The following is an 18569-nucleotide window of genomic DNA, read 5'->3' as shown; positions in this document are numbered from 1 at the left end:
AAAAAAAAAAAAAAGAAAGAAAATAGATGTATATATCTTACAACTCGTGTTTTTATAATTTAGTTACTTATTGTTCTTCACAAATTCCACCAATTACTTTACAAAGCATTTGACATTGCCAGTGTGTTGTCTAACTTAATCTCCAACTGCTCATGTCACAATTCGTGTCCAAGGGAAATTCCTGGCTAATAGATTATGAGCAGTTTGCACACTGAGGTTCTAGTGAAATACCATCAAGAATGAGGAGAGAAACTTGATTGGGGAATGTGTGGAAGTTATGTTCTCTATTTCAGATACATTTTTGTTGTTAGTAAATAAAAATCAAAGTTAGACATCATGTTGCTTACAGAATTTCTGCTTCAAAATAAAAATATTCAAAAACAAAAAACTGGCACTGAGAGCTCATCCCCCAGTAATCCTAACTATTCAGGAGGTTGAGGCCTGAAGATTGCAGTTCAAACTCAACCCCGGGCAGAAAAGTCCTTGAGACTCTTATCTATAATTAATCAGCAATAATTTGAACTGGAAGTATGGCTAAAGTTGTAGAGCCCTGGCCTTAAGGAGAAAAGCCAAACAAGAGTGTTAAGCCCCAAATTCAGGCTTTAGTAATACTGTGAAAAATTATATATATATCTATATATCTATATATACATATATATGTATATATAGATCTAATATATATGTGTCATATATACTCAACAGTGATAAAAAAATACCTCTTTCACTTTGTTAGTTTCCTGAAATGGAAACAGTCTTAGTGTAAGACTGGCTGGTTGCATTCACTTTGCTGTGGTGTGAGCGTACGTCCGTGTTGTGTGTGTGGCAGAGATGCACACAGGCCCATCCGTAGTGTGGAAACAACTGGGAAAATATGTTGACAAAGGGCACTGGACTTGTCCCCAGCTCTCTGAAGATCCAGTGATTAAAAAAAAATAAAAAACTTCATGGCATACTCAGACAGTTATCTGCCTCCGTTGCTTCCACCACGATCCTCAAATGCCCTCTGAGTCTGCGGCTCTCCCTATCCAGATCTTCTAATGGACTTTTCCCTCCTAGACATAGGGTTTTCAGATTGGCAGAGATGGCACTGAGCATATCTTCAGCATGATTAATAGTCATCTGTTTTCCCACGTTCTTCTGCAGACGAGAAGCCCCAAGCTGTCTCACAGCCCTCAGTCTACCACCTTCGGGGACCCGGTTGAGCATTTATCAGAAACATCTGGTGACTCTCTAGAAGCCATGTCTGAAGGAGATGCACCAAGCCCTTTTTCCCGAGGCAGCCGGACTCGAGCAAGCCTTCCCGTGGTGAGGTCAACCAACCAGACAAAAGAAAGATCTCTGGGTAAGCTTCACGAATCAGTTTCCAATGTGGCTTTCCAACTTCATGTGTGTATTTTATGCTTCTCATATCCTCCTAATGATTGATACTGATTTGATTTAATCTCTAATCTTAGGGAACGTCATTGGTTTACTATTGTGCCAGTCAGCTTTCTGTCACTATGATAAAATACTGGCAATTATCAACATGTGTAGAAGAAAGGCTTTTTTTCTGGCTCATGATTTAAGAGATTTCATCCCCTGCTTGGTTGGCTTTATTGTTTTTGGACCTGTAGACAGGTAGCAATCATGGTGGAGTATGGAGCCTTAATATCCTTGAAGCAAAGAGGGAACAGATTGGCCAGGTCCCACAGTCCCCTCCAGGACACTGCTCCAATGACCCAACTGCCTCCAGCTCCTAAACGTTTCACACTCCCAGTCCTGCCATAGTCTGGTCACCATTCCTTTAGCATGTGGAATTTGGAAGACATTTAGGATCTGAACCATGACAGATATCAGCCTTAAAGAATTTTCTGAAGAATCAGCTAGAGTCCAAGATATCCTTGGGGTTGGGCTGAATCAGAACTGGCTGGGGTTAATAACCTAGAAGCTGAGTAATTACTAGCTGAGCTCACCAACCCTTCGAAGGTGATAGAACTTGCATGAGTTCTACTTGCTTGAAGGACAGACATCAGAATGAACCTGGCCTCACCTCCCAGCCCCAGAAGCTGGGATGGTTAGATTCATGCCCTAAAAGATGGGGTTTTCAGGCTCATTCTACTTTCTCAAGTCTGGTGGGTGGGAGGGAGAGAGGCTTCAGGAGGGAGAGGGACCACGTGAAGACTATAAACACAGGAACGTTGTTTTCTCCCACAAAGAGGAAAGGATGGAGAGTATTGCACATGGGGGACACAGCTTTGCCTTTCAACAAGCTTTGCTCCAGAGTAGAAAGATTCTCTTCCTGCCTTGATCATGTGCCATTATAGTAGTTTCTCCTTTCCTGATTATTTTCCTTTTCTTCCCCCCTCCCTGCCCCCTTTGTCTTCCTTCCCTCCCTCTTTCCCCAGAAACAAAACCTACAGGTAATAGGCTTGAACTTCTCTCTGCTGGTGTCTCATAGGCCTGCTACCATTTTTAAGGCTCTCATTTGGCACTTCAGTTTGCAGATAGCTAGGGTTGGGGAAAAAGGGCACAGGAACAGGATCAACATGCAAAAATTGTACAGTCTAGTCCAAGCAGCCCTGTGAAGACTAGCAAGGGTATGGCAGGAAGAAGGAGGGAGGAGACAGATGTTCTCTAAGCTCCTGAGGTCAGCTAGAACAGATGGGGTTCATTCACTGCCCTAACTTTCTTTAAAGAAGAAAACCCTATCATTATTTGTGTGGGTTCAGTCATTATCCTAACTAACTGTCCTAAAAAATGCCTGCTATTTGTGTTGTCAACATTATTATTTTTTTAAACTCTTACCTGGTCATTTGTCATTAATTATCATTTTAATTATACAGATTGATGGGGTATATTTGTAATTTGACACATGAATACATGTATAGTAATCAGTTCAGCATGGCTACTATTTCCATTGTCTTAAAAATGTTAAGATTGTCCATTAATATTTTGGGGTACAGTGGGATGCTTCATTCCATGTGTATGGTATGTCTTGACCTAATAGGGGGATTATGTTTCTGTCACCTAATCACTACATAGAGTTTGGCCTCTTTGAGCTCCTCTCTTCTATTTATTCTTAATATGCATAATAGGTTACTACACAACTATGGAATGGCTGGGCACTAGTGGCTCATACCTATAATCCTAGCTACTAAGGAAGCTGAGCTCTGAGGATTGCAGTTCAAAGCCAACCCAGGCAAGAAAGTACATGAGATTCTTTTTTTTTCTTGCGGGGGCGGGGCAGGGGGGGTCCAGTCGTGGGGCCTGAACTCTGGGCCTGGGAGCTGTCCCTCAGCTCTTCAGCTCAAGGCTAGTGCTCTACCACTTGAGCCACAGCACCACTTCTGGCTTTTTTTCCTGCTTATGTGGTGCTGAGGAATCGAACCCAGGGCCTCAAGCATGCAAGGCAAGCACTCTACCCTGAACCACCTTCCCAGCCCCTGAGATTCTTATCTCTAATTAACCACCAGAAAACTAGAAGTGGCTCTGAGGCTTGAAGTGGTAGGATGCTAGTCTTGAGTAAAAAAAACAAAGCTCAGGAACAGCGTGTAGGCCCTGAGTTTAAGCTCCTCATCCAACAATAACAACAACAACAAAAATACGGCGGAATGCTCCATGCATTTGCATTCCATCCTAGTGCAGGAGCTATGCTAACTAGTATTATCCCAGTTTTAGTGTTTGGCTGCTGAAGTAAACACTTGACATTCACAGTGAACATTAAATTTTAAGCCAGGCATGGTGGTGCACACCTGACATTCCAGCACGTGCGAGGTAAAGACATAAGAAACGAGAGTTTGAGGCCATCTTGGCCTGCATAGCAAGGGCTGCCTCAAAAAAAAAAAAGACCTTAAAAATTTTTTAAATTACATTTTAGCCCATCGTGGGCACAGCCCTCTAATCCTAGCTCCTCAGGAGGCTGAGGGCTGGGATGTAGCTCAGTGGCAAAGCGCTTGCCTAGCAAGTGCAACATCCTGGGTTCGATCCCCAGTACCAAAAAAGAAAAGACCAAAAAAAAATACAGTTAAAGAGGCTGAGATCTGAGGATCATGGTTCAAAACCAACAAAGGCAGAAAACCCCATGAGACTCATTTATCTACAATTAGTTACCAAAAACCCAGAAGTAGAGCTATAGCTCAAGTTGTAGAGGATCAGCCTTGAGGAAAAAAAAAAAAAGACAAGAGACAGTGCCCCGGGCCTGAGATAGATAGATAGATAGATAGATAGATAGATATAGATAGATAGATAGATAGATAGATAGATAGATAGATAGATAGATAGATAGATAGATAGATAGATAGATAGATATTGTAGTTTATGTACCTCCTTGAACACTAATAATCCAGGGTCCTCATTTTACAAATGAAAGAAGGCCACTGGAGATCTGTGTGTATGTATATGTGTGTTTGCACACACGCGTGCGCATGTTTATGCTGAAACAGTTAATTAAATGAGAGAAACAGGAACTCTAGGCTATGAATCCAGTTTTATAAGTAGAGATACAGAATTGGGGCACCACAGAAGCACTGTGGGGGCAGACCAATGGGAAGCAGGCCACTGAGCAGGTTTTCCCAGCTCCCCAGGCTGTGGCTTGTCTGCATGATGGAGCCCAGTGCTGCTTCTCCACTTGTGGCTGGAGCCAGGTAGTGAATGGAATTTCTCCTTTGTGTCACAGGCAGTGAGCCAGTTCAGGTCTTTGTATGCAAAAGAAGGGGAAGATAAAGAACCACCTTCACCTTGCTGGGGACCTGGGGAACCCTGAGCCTGGCCTGTGTGTATGTGCACGTGTGTGTGTATATGTGTGTGTGTGTGTGTGTGCGCGCGTGAGTGCCTGCCTGCCTGCCTGCCTACCTGCCTGCCTGCCTGCCTGCCTGCCTTGGCCCAGGAATGGCTAAAGATGAGGAAGGTGTTTTAACCTGCTATCCCAGCAGGATAAAAACCCATCTGAGAGGTTTGTTCTGCCATGTCCATCATGAGCTTTCTGGCTTGTGATTGTCACAACTTCTGGATAGAAACAAAAGGGCATAGGAAGAGGAGAGGGGAAAGAGGAGAAGTTTGCCCATGCCTGGAAGCTATAGTTTCAGAAAATGAGGCTGGCGCAGGCCTGCCAAGCTAGAACTGCTCTCGATCGCCTCCTTGTGGCGAGTTTGGGAATGTCCTCTAGCCTCAGTGGTGTTAGGTTGCTTTTGCCAGGGGGAAGGGGAAAGAAACTGGGGCAAGTGTGATTTTTGGCAAGTCTATAAACATAGTCTCCCTCCTAGCGTTCTATCCAAGTCTTGACTTTGGAAACAATCTCTATGCCTGATCTGATTGACCCCCATGGGCCAACAGGGTTCTGGGAAGAGCAGCTCTCCCCAGAGAGCCTGACCTGGAGTAGCAGGGGTCAGTGACATGTTGGTGGCCCCAGCGTGCAGCTGTGACCCCATGGGGCATCACTAGAAGCCCCACTGGTGCCACTGGAAGCCCTTCCCTCAGTGTCTCCTGAACGTTGTCATTTTATCATCTCGCAGAATTTTGCAATTTCCCGTGAAGCCTCATTGGTCCTTATGCATTTAAAGTTTCTAAATTTTGATGACTTAGTCATATATAGACACACACATGCACACACACATATATATATGTGATTGTATATGTTTTTTAAATTAAAGACTCTGGGCTGGGCATAGTGGCACACGACTGTAATCTCTCCGGCTCTAAGGAGGCTGATGCAGGAGGATTATGACTTCTAAAACAACCCAGGCTACATAGTGAAGGATTCGCTCTTTTTAAAAAAAAATTCATTCCTTTAGAGTAGTTTTAGATTTATAGCAAAATTGAGAGTTCTCCCCAGCCAGTATCCCCGTTCATGCATAGCTGTGCTCACGGTCAGCACCGCACCCCTGTTCTGTGGGAAGTGCATAGTTGAGCCTAGATCTTGCAGTGGGTGTTGGTGCTGTGTGTGTTCTATGGGTTTGGACATATGATAAGACCCATACCCATCATGAGAGTCTCAAATGGAATCTATTCACTGCCAGCATCTTCTGTGTTCTTTCTGTTAATCCTTCCTCTCTCCCAAACCCTGGCAGCCACTGAGGTTTTCTGTCTTATTTTTTGGCAGTTCTGTGGTTTAGGGTAGAGTCTTACGTTTTTTGGTCAGCTTCCACTGGTAATCCTCCTACCTATGTCTCCTGTGTAGCTGGAACTACAGACATGAACCATCGTACCTGCTTTATTACTGAGAGGTGGTCTCACTAACTTTTTTCCCCAGGCTGGCCTTTGAACCATGAATTTCCAAGGTCTGCATCCCAAGAATCTGGGATTATAGACATGAACGCCATGCTTGGCACCATTGAGTGTTTTATGCACCTGTGTTTTCCCTTGTCTAGAATATCATCCAATTGGAGTAAGACAGTATGCATGTAGCCTTTTCAGAATGAATTTTGTCACTTCATTAATATGCATTTAGATTTCCTCCTATGTGTTTTCATGGCTTGGCAGTGCATGGCTTTTATAGCACTGAATAATATTCCACCATCTAGATGTGTCAGTTTATGTTGTGTCCAGCTTTTAGCAGTTATGAATAAAGCTGCTAAAACATGACTGTGTAGGTTTCCACGGGAACACAAGTTTTCAGCTTCTTCGAGTAAATTCCAAGGATCTGTGGTCCTGGATTACAGAGGAAGCTGTCTGATTTGGTTTCGTCATGGAGTTTTAAGAATATCACGTTACATTACCATGTCACCCCAAGACCGTGAGATAGCCCTGGTGCCCATTCCTCGCCACAGATCCTGGAAGCACTTTCCTCACCTGCACGTCTCCATACAGGGCCATTTGTTTCTGCAGCCCTTCCTGGCCTAGGCTGCCCCTTGGCAAATGAAGCCTTTTATCCTGGTGCAGGAAGGAGCCTGGTGTGCAGTGTTTTCAACCACCTTCCCTGGCTCTGTGTTTATGTCTAAGCATGCAGGCATATATTAAGTAAATCCATTTACATATCCCGTAAGGACAAGTTGCCCTCTGAACAATTTGCCCGTTTTGAATCCTCAGATTCATCTAACTACAGATGGAAAAGTTTTTGAATGAAAATCAACCGCACGTGTCACACACATGGCATCTGCAGCACGCATGCACCGGCTTTCTCTTCCCCATCATTATTCCCAGAGCGGTGCAGTGCGTTGTGTGAGGCACTGTGAGCTGTGAGGTTTCTGGAGTATGAGCATAGGTTCTGTGTAAAGCCAATGCCATCCCACTTAGGAGGTGTGGGTACCTGGGGGGGGGCTAGAACCGTCCTGTAGCTAAGGGATGGCTGTCCGGGGTGCCACACACCCGCTTCTCATCTGGGAGAGGCATGCCAGATGCCTGCAGAGCTTCCCTCCCCAGTGCGGAGGCCCGCTAGCTGTTCCTGGAGACGCAAAGCAGCTCAGTGGCCCCGATTGGTTTCAGTGACCTCCTGCCTTTCCATCTGGACTTGTACTGATGGCTTTCCTCTTCCCTCCTCCCTCCTCCCATCCCAACCCCAGCCTGAGTCTTTCCTGTGGAATTCATGCCACTTCTCCCTTACCCCCCTTTTGGGGGAAAACAGAGAAGATGAGGATAAAGGCAGTTCCCACAAATAAAGCAAGAACAGTCTCCTAGTGGTTTGGTTTTCCAACGAACTTGGGCGAAGAGTTGCCGGGGTGATCAGTAGGCCTGCAGTCTTAGAGATGGCTCCTTTCCTTTTGATCACAGCGCTGCTTCCTAAATGGCTGTGGCCATAGGCCGGGCTGGCGTGTGGCCGCCCTGTACTTGGCCTTCGGGGAAAGGGTGGCCACAAGATATTTCCACCCGTCAGTGCGCCCTCAGGAATTCGAAATGAAAACTCATGCAAACAAGAACAGCAGCAGCCACTTCCTTCTAGAGGTAGCCAGATTCCTTGTCGCCTGGTAGATTTGCACAGCTCTAGAAAAATGCCTGGCTGGCCAGCCTGGCAGCCACTGGATGGCATGGCCATTCTGGAAGGAGCTGCCCCGTCAGCACCAGAATGATAGGTCAGTAGCAATCTTCAGTGGCCTGGGAGTGTTGCAGACCGGTTGGGGGCTGACTTCCCAGTGGGTGGGACGTTGGCGTTTGTGGCTGTTCGGTCTGTTCTTCCCAGATGATAACTTCCACGGCTATTCTTCTCTGTGGAGACTTAGGTGAAAGAAGGTGCCAGCTGCCATCTGGAACATGCCAGGGAGTATAGGGCAAATGATCGAGAAGACATTTCCGAAGGAGGAAGCCAAGGAGTCTAGGGACAAGTTAAGAACATCGTTAGATTGTTTGAGCATGAATTCATCCCCTGGATATTTTTTTTAAAAAAGCACTTTAAGTAAATGAAAGATGCATTACTCCACAGAGTAAATAATAACAATGACAATTGTAGTTTCGGTTTTGGGGGTTTTTTTGCATGGTGGTCCTGGGGATTGAACTCAGGGCCTGGGCGCTGTCACTCAGCTCTTCAAGATGAGTACTCTACCACTTGAGCCACATTGCCACTTCCAGTTTTCTGGTGGTTTATTGGAGATAAGAGTCTCATGGACTTTCCTGACTAGGCTGGCTGCCAACCACATTCCTCAGATCTCAGCCTCCTGAGTAGGTAGAATTATAGACATGAGCTACCAGAACTTGTCAAGTAACTAATTATTTGTGACTTTGTTTTCCTATAAATACATAATTCCATTTCCCATGAAAATTGAAAGTTCGTAACATTGTACCTACTGTCAGAAGGGCATGTCTTGGAATCTGGAGACTTTTATATGGGATGCATGGAAGGGGTTGCTATAGTCTTGGAGATTAAGCAAACCCCCTAAGTGACTGGCCCTTTGCTGTAGATATGGGTGGGAACTCTAGCTGCGGAGGAATATTTGAGAGCTAGGTTACTGCTGAAGGTCTGGATCATAAAAGGAAGTAGAAGAAGGAATCTATTCTTTCTCTGGAACCAAAACCAATATGTGATAAAAACCAGCTACTCCTCCAGACTCTCCAGAATGGCCTGAGACTGCTGGGTATCCAGATGTTTCCTTGGACACTCTACAGTGGCTTTGTGGGAACAAGACAAGAGACATGAGGCCAGTGTGGTGACGTAAGCCTTGAATCCCAGCCATGTGGGAGGCAGAGATGAGGGAGCTGGAGATCAAGGCTTAAACTAGCTCAGGCATCAAAGTTTGAGAGACTCCATCCCACTCAATAGCTGGGCCACGTAGCACACACTGTTATCCCAACTAAGAGGGGAAGCAGAATGACTGAGCATGGTGATGCACATGTGTCATCCCCAGGGGTGTGGGAAGCACAAGTCAGATGATCGTTGCAGGCATAAATGGTAACCCTCCTTAGTAAATAACCAGTGTAAAAAAGGGTCTGGAGGCATGGCTCAAGTGGTAGAGCTCCGGCATAGCAACTATGAGAACTCGAGTTAATAACTCCTCAAAAAGAAAAGAAAAAGGATGAGACATTAAACATGTTGCCTGAACTTCACTAGGAAGAGAGTTCATTCCTTTAGATGAACCACTCGACCTAAAATGCCTCCTCCTCTGAGTGATTGGGGATTCATGGCACACACTTTTTTTTTTTAATTAATAGTTTCTCGTCCAGTTGTTTTCATAAAAGCTGACTTCCAAATGTGATTGTCTGTGTTGATTTAAGTGTGTAAGAGTTTCCACACATTTTTTTTTGCATCCGGCTTTAAAGAAGATTCTGTGCAGGGCTAGAAATAAAATTCAGGCGCAGGCCTGCTTTCGATCATACTGCCGAGTAGAGCTTCCACCTCCACCCTTCCAGCAAGCGCTGGCCTGCAGAAGGCTGCCGGTGACATCAGGAAAGGATTTTCTGGCAGTTTCTTCTGTTTCAGGTGGAGCAATGGCAGGGCTGGGATGGGCTTTCCATCGGAGAGCCGCCTGCAGCAGGACACCATCATGACAGCACTCACTTCTTACAAATCCGAGCCACTCCTTTTGGGGTTGTTACAGCTTGAATTGGCTCCCTCCGCCCCCATCCCAGATCCCCTTGTCCTTCAGAACGTGGCTGTCTTTGGAGATAATAAGTTTAGAGGGGTTTAGGTGAGATCCTAATAGCAAGTCTTAGTCTAGTGTGATTGATGTCCTTGGAGATGCGTCCACACAGGAAAGACCAGGCGAAAGTAGAAGAGAAGGAGGGGAAAAGGTCTCAAAAGAAGGCTGCTCGGCCAACACCTTGACCCTGAATTGTACCCTTCTGTGGTTTAAGCCGTCTAGCCTGGGGTACTTTTCACAAGAGCCTAACTAAAGCTATGAAGGGATTCAGGCCCACTTCCCTTCCTCGCTTTCCCTTCTCAATTGCTGGCAGTTGTCACAAATATATTGCATATCTTTCCTTAAGACATTACAAGTGAGTTTGTGGGCATGGTAGCTCACACTTGTAGCCACATGGGGAGCAGAGGATCAGGAGAATTGCAGTTCTAGGCCTGCTAAGGCAAAAGTCTGAAACACCCCATCTCAGTCAATAAAGGCTGGACATGGTGGCATGTGCCTGTTCTAGTTATATGTGAAGCATAATTAGGAGGATCGAAGTCCGGGCCAGACCAGACCCTGTTAAAAATTTAAAAATGGAAATGAATTCCAAATACTACCAGTCTTCCTTCCCCTCCCTCCCCCAAAACCCCACAGTTGTTTCTGTTGTTGTTGTTGTTGTTTAGTTTTTATTTTAGCATCATCCACTCTTGCACAAAGCATCAGCTTGACAAAACTTGAAAACCTTAGGTGCAAACTCCCCTCCATTTCTCCTTTGAATTTAACGAGCAAGCCTTGTGTGGCACTGGATTCAGCTGCATGCCGTCAAGAAAAGCTTGGATTTTTCTCCCTGTGCTGAGATTGAGTTCTGCAGAGTTTGGAAATGTCATTAAAAATGAAGTTCCCACCAACTTCTCACTTTTCAGACTTTTCTAAGGTGTTAATTGGCTTCAAGGCATCTTTGGCTAAATGTCTCCCAGTAATATAATGATAAAAATAAATCCTTCTTCCTGTGCCCCACCCAAGTTTTTGCCCACTCTCAAATTTTTTCCCCCTCAATTCATGTATTTATTAAGAATCTGCTTCATTTCTGGCACTGTTAAAGGTGCCATGGTGAGTTATTTAAAAAATATAGAAACTCTGGTTCTTGGATTTAAGGAATTTTTTTTTAGTATAAGTGAACACACATGTAAGGATAAGTTGGAAATGTAAGTCAGTGTCTTCCCAGCTGACATGATTGCACGCAGCTATGTGGACCCCCTGTCTCCCCCCCCATCCCCCCTCAATCTCCATCCCTGCTGCTCTGCCTGCCCTGTTCCTCCCTCCATTAACCCTGGTCCCCCATAGCCTCAGGACTCCTTGCTTCCTTTAGGCCTCTGCTGATCAGAAATCCTTGCACTGAGTAAAACAGCACCCACCCTGCTGCTTCGCTCACTGCCCCAGCCACCACCACATGGACTTAGAACATGGGGTCTCCATCCCCAGCAGAGAACTTACAACACACATAGACATCTGGTGGCCTTTTCCCTTCCCTTTTCTCTCACTCTCTTTCCTTCTCTTCCCTGCCTTTCTCTTCTCCCTCCTTCCTTTCCCATTCTCACCTCTCCCTTCCCTTTCCCCTCTATTATCCCTCTTTTTTCAGTTCTTTCTGAAACAGTCTCACTGTGTGTCATCTAGGCTGGCCTTAAGCTTTCAATCCTCCTACCTCAGACTCCTAAGTGCTGGAATTATAGGCCTGTACTACCACATTCTTGAGTTTATACCTCCTTCAGTCTGGGTTCCACTGTATGAATTTTCACCCACAAGTTCCCAGATGATACTTAGGCTGATGCTACTGGTCAGAGGTCCCAGTTCAGACCTAAGACCAGAGGCTGTCTTTGCCAAGAACCCACATGTTATTACTCTATAGCACCACACGAGGGCGTGTCAATGTTTTTGTGTCCAGGGTGGATGAGATGGAGCTGGGCATGCCATAGCCACTTGGGGTCTCTGTAGTGATGGAGGAGACTTATGTCAACACCTTGGCAGTGCAGGATGAAGGGACCATAGTAAACCTTCGTTGGCTCTTACCCTTTCTGCAAGAAGTAACTCTAGAGATGACACAAGGCTACGCGTACTTCAAAGGGGATAAAAAGTGTGGCCCAACAATGGACCCAGTGGTACTAGTGACAACCATGTTTATAAATTGACATGCAAGCCATCAAGGCCACAGGAAGCTGTTGAGCTAAGGAGGAAAATAGCCAACTAGAGTAGAAATCAGAGGAAATCTCACACCCTAAGGAGAAATGGAAAGAAAATATGAAAGAGCAATTCAGAGACAAGACAAAAATGACCAAGATTGTCTATGTTTAATAGGAAGCCTGGAAAAGACTAGATAAAACTGAAGGGAAGGCTAGATAGGAATTTATTTATATACCATATACAAGGTCCTGATCTCCAATACTTAAGAAAATTAAAACTCAACACACGAGTAGTAGAGAAGAACCTCAGAACATCTATAAAAACTGTCTAGCTGGCCAGGCACTGGTGGCTTTTGCCTATAATCCTAGCTACTCAGGTGGCTGAAAGCGGAGGATCACAGTTCAAAGCCAGCCTGGGCAGAGAAGCCCATGAGATGCTTATCTCCAGTTAACTACCAACAAAGCCAAAATTGGACCTGTGGCTTGAGTAGTAGAACCCTGACCCTGAGCACAAAAACTCAGGGATGGTGCACTCAGGCCTTAAGTTCATGCCCCAGCACCAGCACCAAAAAAAAAAAAAAAAAAGCCCACCTGATGTTAATTATGGAAGATCAACTGCTTTCACTGTGCATGGATGCCATCAGGAGTGTTATTCATCGTAACTCTGGACATGTTCAAAAATGCAACAGGCAGGAAAAGCACACAGGAAGAAATCAAACTATCACTGTTTTCAGATGGCATTATCTACAACAGAAATCCCAAATAATGTTCAAAAATAAAGCAAAATCTTTCTTGAACTAATAAGATCAACAGGGTCAGGAGACAACAGATCAATTTATAGAATCAACTGTATGTCTACACTGTAACAACCAACAACTAGAAGCTAGAATAAAAAGAACAGTATCATTTATGATGCCTGTAAAGAAAATGAAATTCTTAGGTATAAATATGTATGTGGGATCTGTAGACTGAAAATATACTTATGAAAGAAATCAAAGATTAATCATTGATGAAACATACTTTATTCAAAAATTGGAAGACAATCAAGCTAAATAAACAGTGCTCCCACAAATGAATTTAAATGCATGAAATAATTCCTACTGAAACCACAGCAAGTTGTTTTAAATATAAATAAACTCCCCCTGCTACATATAGAAAAAGCAAATGAGTTAGGGAGCTAAAATTATTTTTTGACGAAGAGGAGTGAAGTGGGTGTCATCTGTCGAGTGAGTGCATGACTTTCTATAGAGCTCCCATAACTAAGACTTGCAGAAGGAATGGACTCATTAATCAAAACAGAGAACGCAGAGATAGAGCCACACAAACATGGTCACCTGATTTTTTTTTGTATGTTTGTTTTTGTTTTTTTTTGAGGGAGACTCTTGCTATATGTTCCAGGCTGATCTTGAACTTCCAATCTTTCCACCTCTACCTACCAGCTGTAGAGATTACAGGCATATACATCACACCAACCTATTTCTTTTACAGAATTGCTGAAGTAATTTAATAGAGAAAAGATAGCTTTTAATAAAATGAACATTAAGGTATGGCTCATATAGTATACAAAAATTAGTTCTAAATAAATCATGAACTAAAAGGTGAAATTATAAAACTTTAAGTAAAAAAAAATAAGTGATACTATTTATAACTACTGTTAAGTACTGGAGTTTGGATCTGGAATGTCCCCTGTGTTAAAGGTATGCTTCTAGCACCTGGCACTAGAGGGCAATTGTAGGTCATTACCAGGATGCTCTTGAAGGGAACTGTGGGACCCTAGTCTCTTCTGCAATCTCTCTTTCGCTCCTGGCTATGATTTGGGGGTCTTCCCCGACATGATATATTCTCCCACCACACAACAAAAACCAACTGACCGTTAACTGAAAAAATGCAAGCCAACAACAAACCTTTCTCTTTTAAGTCAATTACTTCAGATGTTTTGTTACACTAAAGAAAAATTGAGGGGCTGGGAAGGTGGCTCAGTGGTAGAGCGCTTGCCTTGCATGCATGAGGCCCTGGGTTCGATTCCTCAGCACCACATAAGCAAAAACAAAAAAGCCGAGAGTGGCACTGTGGCTCAAGTGGTAGAGCGCTAGCCGTGAGCTGAAGAGCTGAGGGACAGCGCCCAGGTCCAGAGTTCAGGCCCCATGACCGGACCCCCAAAAAAAAAGAAAGAAGAAAAGTTGACATATACACTAGAGTCTTAGACATGATATGACATGACACTGAAAGAATTAGCCATAAAAGGGAAACGGGAAAATTGGATTTTTTTTTCAGTTTATGAGTTCACTGTACTTTGATCAATATTGCCTCTTCACAGTTCTCCCTATCCTTTCCTAGCACCTTAATTTTGTAAGATATGCATGGAGTGTTATGCCTATATTCTCCAAAAAAAAACCCTCAAGCTAAGAGAAAATATTTGTAAACCACATACTTGACATCTAGAATAAAAAAAAAGAACTCTCAAAACTCAATAAAATAAAAAAACCAAGAAATCCAAGTCAAAATTAGATACAGTATAGAGAAGTTTTACTCAAGAAGGTGGACACATGATAAATATGCACAGGAAAAGATGCCCAGCATCATTACCTTTGAGGAAAATGCAAATTATGACCACAAAGAGCTATCACTATAGAATAATTAAATTAAACATAGCTATAATCCCAAGTACAGGTGAGGATTCAGGGACACATGGGCCACTCAGCCACTCAGCCACATTGACGATGGCAGCTAAAGTCTCACAGCCAGCCTGGGAAAGAAGTGTACAGTTTCTTTGCAGCTCAGCAAGGACTCGCCCTCTGACCCCACAATTACATTCTTTCACCTTTATCTCTGAAAAATGAAAACTCCTCTAGATCAAGACTCTTTTCCATGCATTTTTCAAAGCAGCTTTGTTCTCTGTAGCCAGCCTGGTGTCCTTCCGTGTGTCAATCATGGAACGAGGCCACCTGTGTCCCCTTGCTGTCTTCCACAGGAAGGGACAAGTTGCTGATATGTACAACACCTTGGATGTATCTCAAGGGAATTATGCTTCATGAGAGAAAGCCAATCTCAAAAGGTGGCATTCTGCCTTCCTCCATGTATGCAGAACACTCCGGAAATAAAGGAATGGACGTTTCTTTCTGTATTATGTCATTGACACTCCAACACTGAGGGTCTGCCATAAAACATCTAGGCTTTCTTTAAGACACATGGCAGGCACTCCCCCTCAATGGTGCATCATCAGAAGAGCAAGGATTCTTGGTACACCCAGGGAAGATGACATTGTGACAAGATACAGAGTAATCCTGGTGGTAGCAGCTGATTTCCCTGATAAAGGCTAAAATTCCTGAGTAGATATTGTGGAGCTTGAATATGGTGAGTCCCACTGCCGACCTCAGAGAGCATAGCTGCTAGCAGAGGCAGGCATCTTGTCCTGGGAGGAGAGAGGGGGAAGGGAGGGTCAAGTGATCAATGCAAAGCTTCATTACGACCACAATACCATTTGAAGTTGTAGTCATTTGATTTGGTTATAGTCTTGGGAAAGGCAAATAAACTAGAGCCATGAATAAAATTCCCTTTGTAGTATAATAAATCTATGCCAATAAATTTTTCAGAATTCCTCTTGTAGGCATCGTGGGGCTTCCAAAACAAGGACACAGGATGACCCATTGCAACAATGATACAAGACACTATGCTGGAAATGAACTTTACAACTTTGGAAGGAGGAGGGAGGGAAGGAATAGTAGGAGAAAAAGGGGTGACAATGCTCGACAAGAAGTGTACTCATTACTTACTGATGTAACTAACCCCTCTGCATGGCATCTTTACAATAAAATAAAACTTTAAAAAATAATGGAAAAGATGGGGAAGAGATTAATGCTAAGTACAGGTTAAGGATGGATATGGGGAGCAGAGTTGGAACCCAGAGAGATGGCTCAAGGGACACTCGTTATAGTGGTTCAATTAAGTGGTAGCAGCTACACATAGCTACACAGACAGAGAAAGAGACACAGAGAGAGAGAGAGAGAACACACATATGTATAAATCTGAATTAGCCCTACCTGGCTGTTGTCCTGTAGGCAGTCACCTAATGGGGAGAGTGGAGAAAGACCACATGAAATCTCCCTGGGTATATTTAGAACTGTCTCAGAATAAAACACTGAGGGGAAAAGCCATATGTCTCTCTCTAAGATGGTTAATGTACAAAGAAGGCGTATGATGGTCAAGATGGCATGAGAAATTTGGCATGATCATAAGTCATACCAAAATCACGGCAGGAGGTTAGAAATAAAGACAGAATAAGAGAATAGGTCAGCACCATTCTGCCAATACTCTGACATGCTCATCTTTATTTCCACGGATGAGACTGACCCATGTACTTTTGAACAGGTCTTCTCATGATAAAATGTAGAATGCTATTTAAAGTCACAAGTATTATTTAACATGAGTAGCACTTACTGAGCAACTTCTCCAGTCTGGAAACGTATGGTCATCCCATGATCCTGGGAGGACATGGATTTTGCTTCATTTTACTGATGAGCAGAAGAGGCCAAAGGGGTGACTAATGTGAAGGTCTAGAGAAGTAAATGCTGAGCTGAGAACCTGAGCCCCGGGCTGTCTTAGTCTCCTGCTTCCCATCTTTAAACCCCACACTGCCCTGCTGAATAGAGAAATAAAGGACTTTTTAAAAGGTATGTTTGCAGTGCTTGGCAGGTGAAATAATGTCACCTTCAGGAAGGAAGGGGATGTAAATTCACCCGTAAATTAGCAAAACTAAAATGAGTCCTGTGTTCCCTTTCAGTTGATTTCCAAACTCAAGCAAAGCATAGCTTTCACCTCAAGCTCTGTACTATTCCCAGCTCATACCAGGCATCGGGGAGCCGCATCCCAGGAGCCCAGAGCTTACCGAGTTGTGTTATTTCAGAGAACAAAGAGTGTCCACATATTGTCAGATTTAGTGTTGTCTGTGTTTAGTGGCCTGCATCAAATTGTACTTGGGAATGAGGTCTGTCCTGATAGTTGTTTATACATATATCACCCATATATATATATATATATATATATATATATATATGTAATATGTCACATATTATCACATGTCATATATGATATACTCATAGGTGTACATAATGCATCTTGATTCTATTCACCCCTTTGTTGTTCTTTGGGGGGGGTGTTGGTGACAGTACTGAGGCTTGAACTTAGAGCCTTGACCTCTCCTTAACTCTCCTTAGCATTTTTCACTCCAAACTGGTGCTCTACTTGAGCCACACCTCCTTCTTTCTCCCTCTTCCACTTCCTCTCTTCCTCTCTCCCTCTTTCCTTCCATCCCCTTTCCCTCTCACATTCTTTCCCTCTATCCCCTCTTTCTCTGTCTTTCCCCTTGCCCTCCCCCCCCCAACCCATAACATTGGTGATGGCTGCTAGGAAAGTTATGTTTAAGTTCAGTTGTTCCTGTTTGTTGACGAGTTTGGATAAAAGAAGCCTGGAACTGGTCGGGCAGGCCTTTTCTCTTTCTGTTAGCCCGCACTAAATCAGTAAAGCGCTCCTATTTATAGGATTGGAGAGAAGGAGTGCTTTGATCTTACCTGAAACATTGTATAGCAAAAAGCTTCTGTTTACTGACTCATAAAAGATTTTATGCCTTGTGTGTTGTACTTAAGAGGACTAGGGAGAAGGTTCTGGAAACAGATTTAGGATGTTGTCGCCTCTTGAAGTTAGAATTATAATCAGGTGTATTGTTGAGCAATCACACTTTCCTGAATGTGTACAGAGCTCAACATCGGCAGGAATTATTGAAGTAGAGCCAAATAGCGTATTGAGGGAAAGGTAGTCTCAAACTCTCACAACAACACAGCACCGCCCAGCCACTGTGGGCAGACTGCCTACAAGTGCCTGGCTCCTCCACCATGGCGTCATCTGCTCAGCCCCAAGCACCTGTCACCCAGTGAGCTCACCACGGTCTATAAAAATCCCAGGAACACTTGGATCCAGCTCTGGCAGCCCAGCCCTGTCCCAGAGGTCTGCAGAAGAGCCAGGGCAAATCTCCTGGCCTTGCAGGTCTTTTGTTTCCCCCATCACGAAAGCCTCATGCCTTTCCCCAGGAAACATAGAGAAATAGGGGCAGTGTAGAAATTGGTATGAGCAATGGCTGTCTGCCGGTGGTATTTAGCTTTATCAATGATAAAATTGGGAGATGTTTAGTTATTGGTTTAGAAAGCTAGCTCTTCTTTTGCCATGACTAAATAAAAGAATGCTATCTGTGATAGAGCATCTGTCTAGCAAGTGCAAGGCCTTGAGTTCAAACCCCAGTACTGCCAGATTTAAAAAAAAAAAAGATAATGAGATTTGTAAAAGTTTTACTTTAGATCCTATATAGTTTGCCTGCTTTCCTTCCTTCCTTCCTTCCTTCCTTCCTTCCTTCCTTCCTTCCTTCCTTCCTTCCTTCCTTCCT

At 43.9% G+C, this 18569-nt stretch overlaps 1 protein-coding gene across 4 annotated transcripts in view; it reads left to right on the top strand.

Moving 5' to 3' along the window:
- Positions 1-18569, top strand: part of Kiaa1217 (KIAA1217 ortholog) — a 267245-nt gene that overhangs the window by 138207 nt on the left and 110469 nt on the right. For all 4 annotated transcript variants that reach the window (XM_013014761.1, XM_013014762.1, XM_013014759.1 and 1 more), the window contains exon 2: positions 1144-1342. In XM_013014761.1, coding sequence (XP_012870215.1) covers positions 1144-1342 — 199 coding nt within the window. The remainder of the gene's footprint in view (positions 1-1143; positions 1343-18569) is intronic.

The sequence above is a fragment of the Dipodomys ordii genome, unplaced genomic scaffold, assembly GCF_000151885.1.
Source record: "Dipodomys ordii isolate 6190 unplaced genomic scaffold, Dord_2.0 Scaffold24, whole genome shotgun sequence".
NCBI lineage: Eukaryota > Metazoa > Chordata > Mammalia > Rodentia > Heteromyidae > Dipodomys > Dipodomys ordii.
Note: the sequence above shows the minus strand (reverse complement) of the source record. Positions and strands in the feature narration are given on the sequence as shown.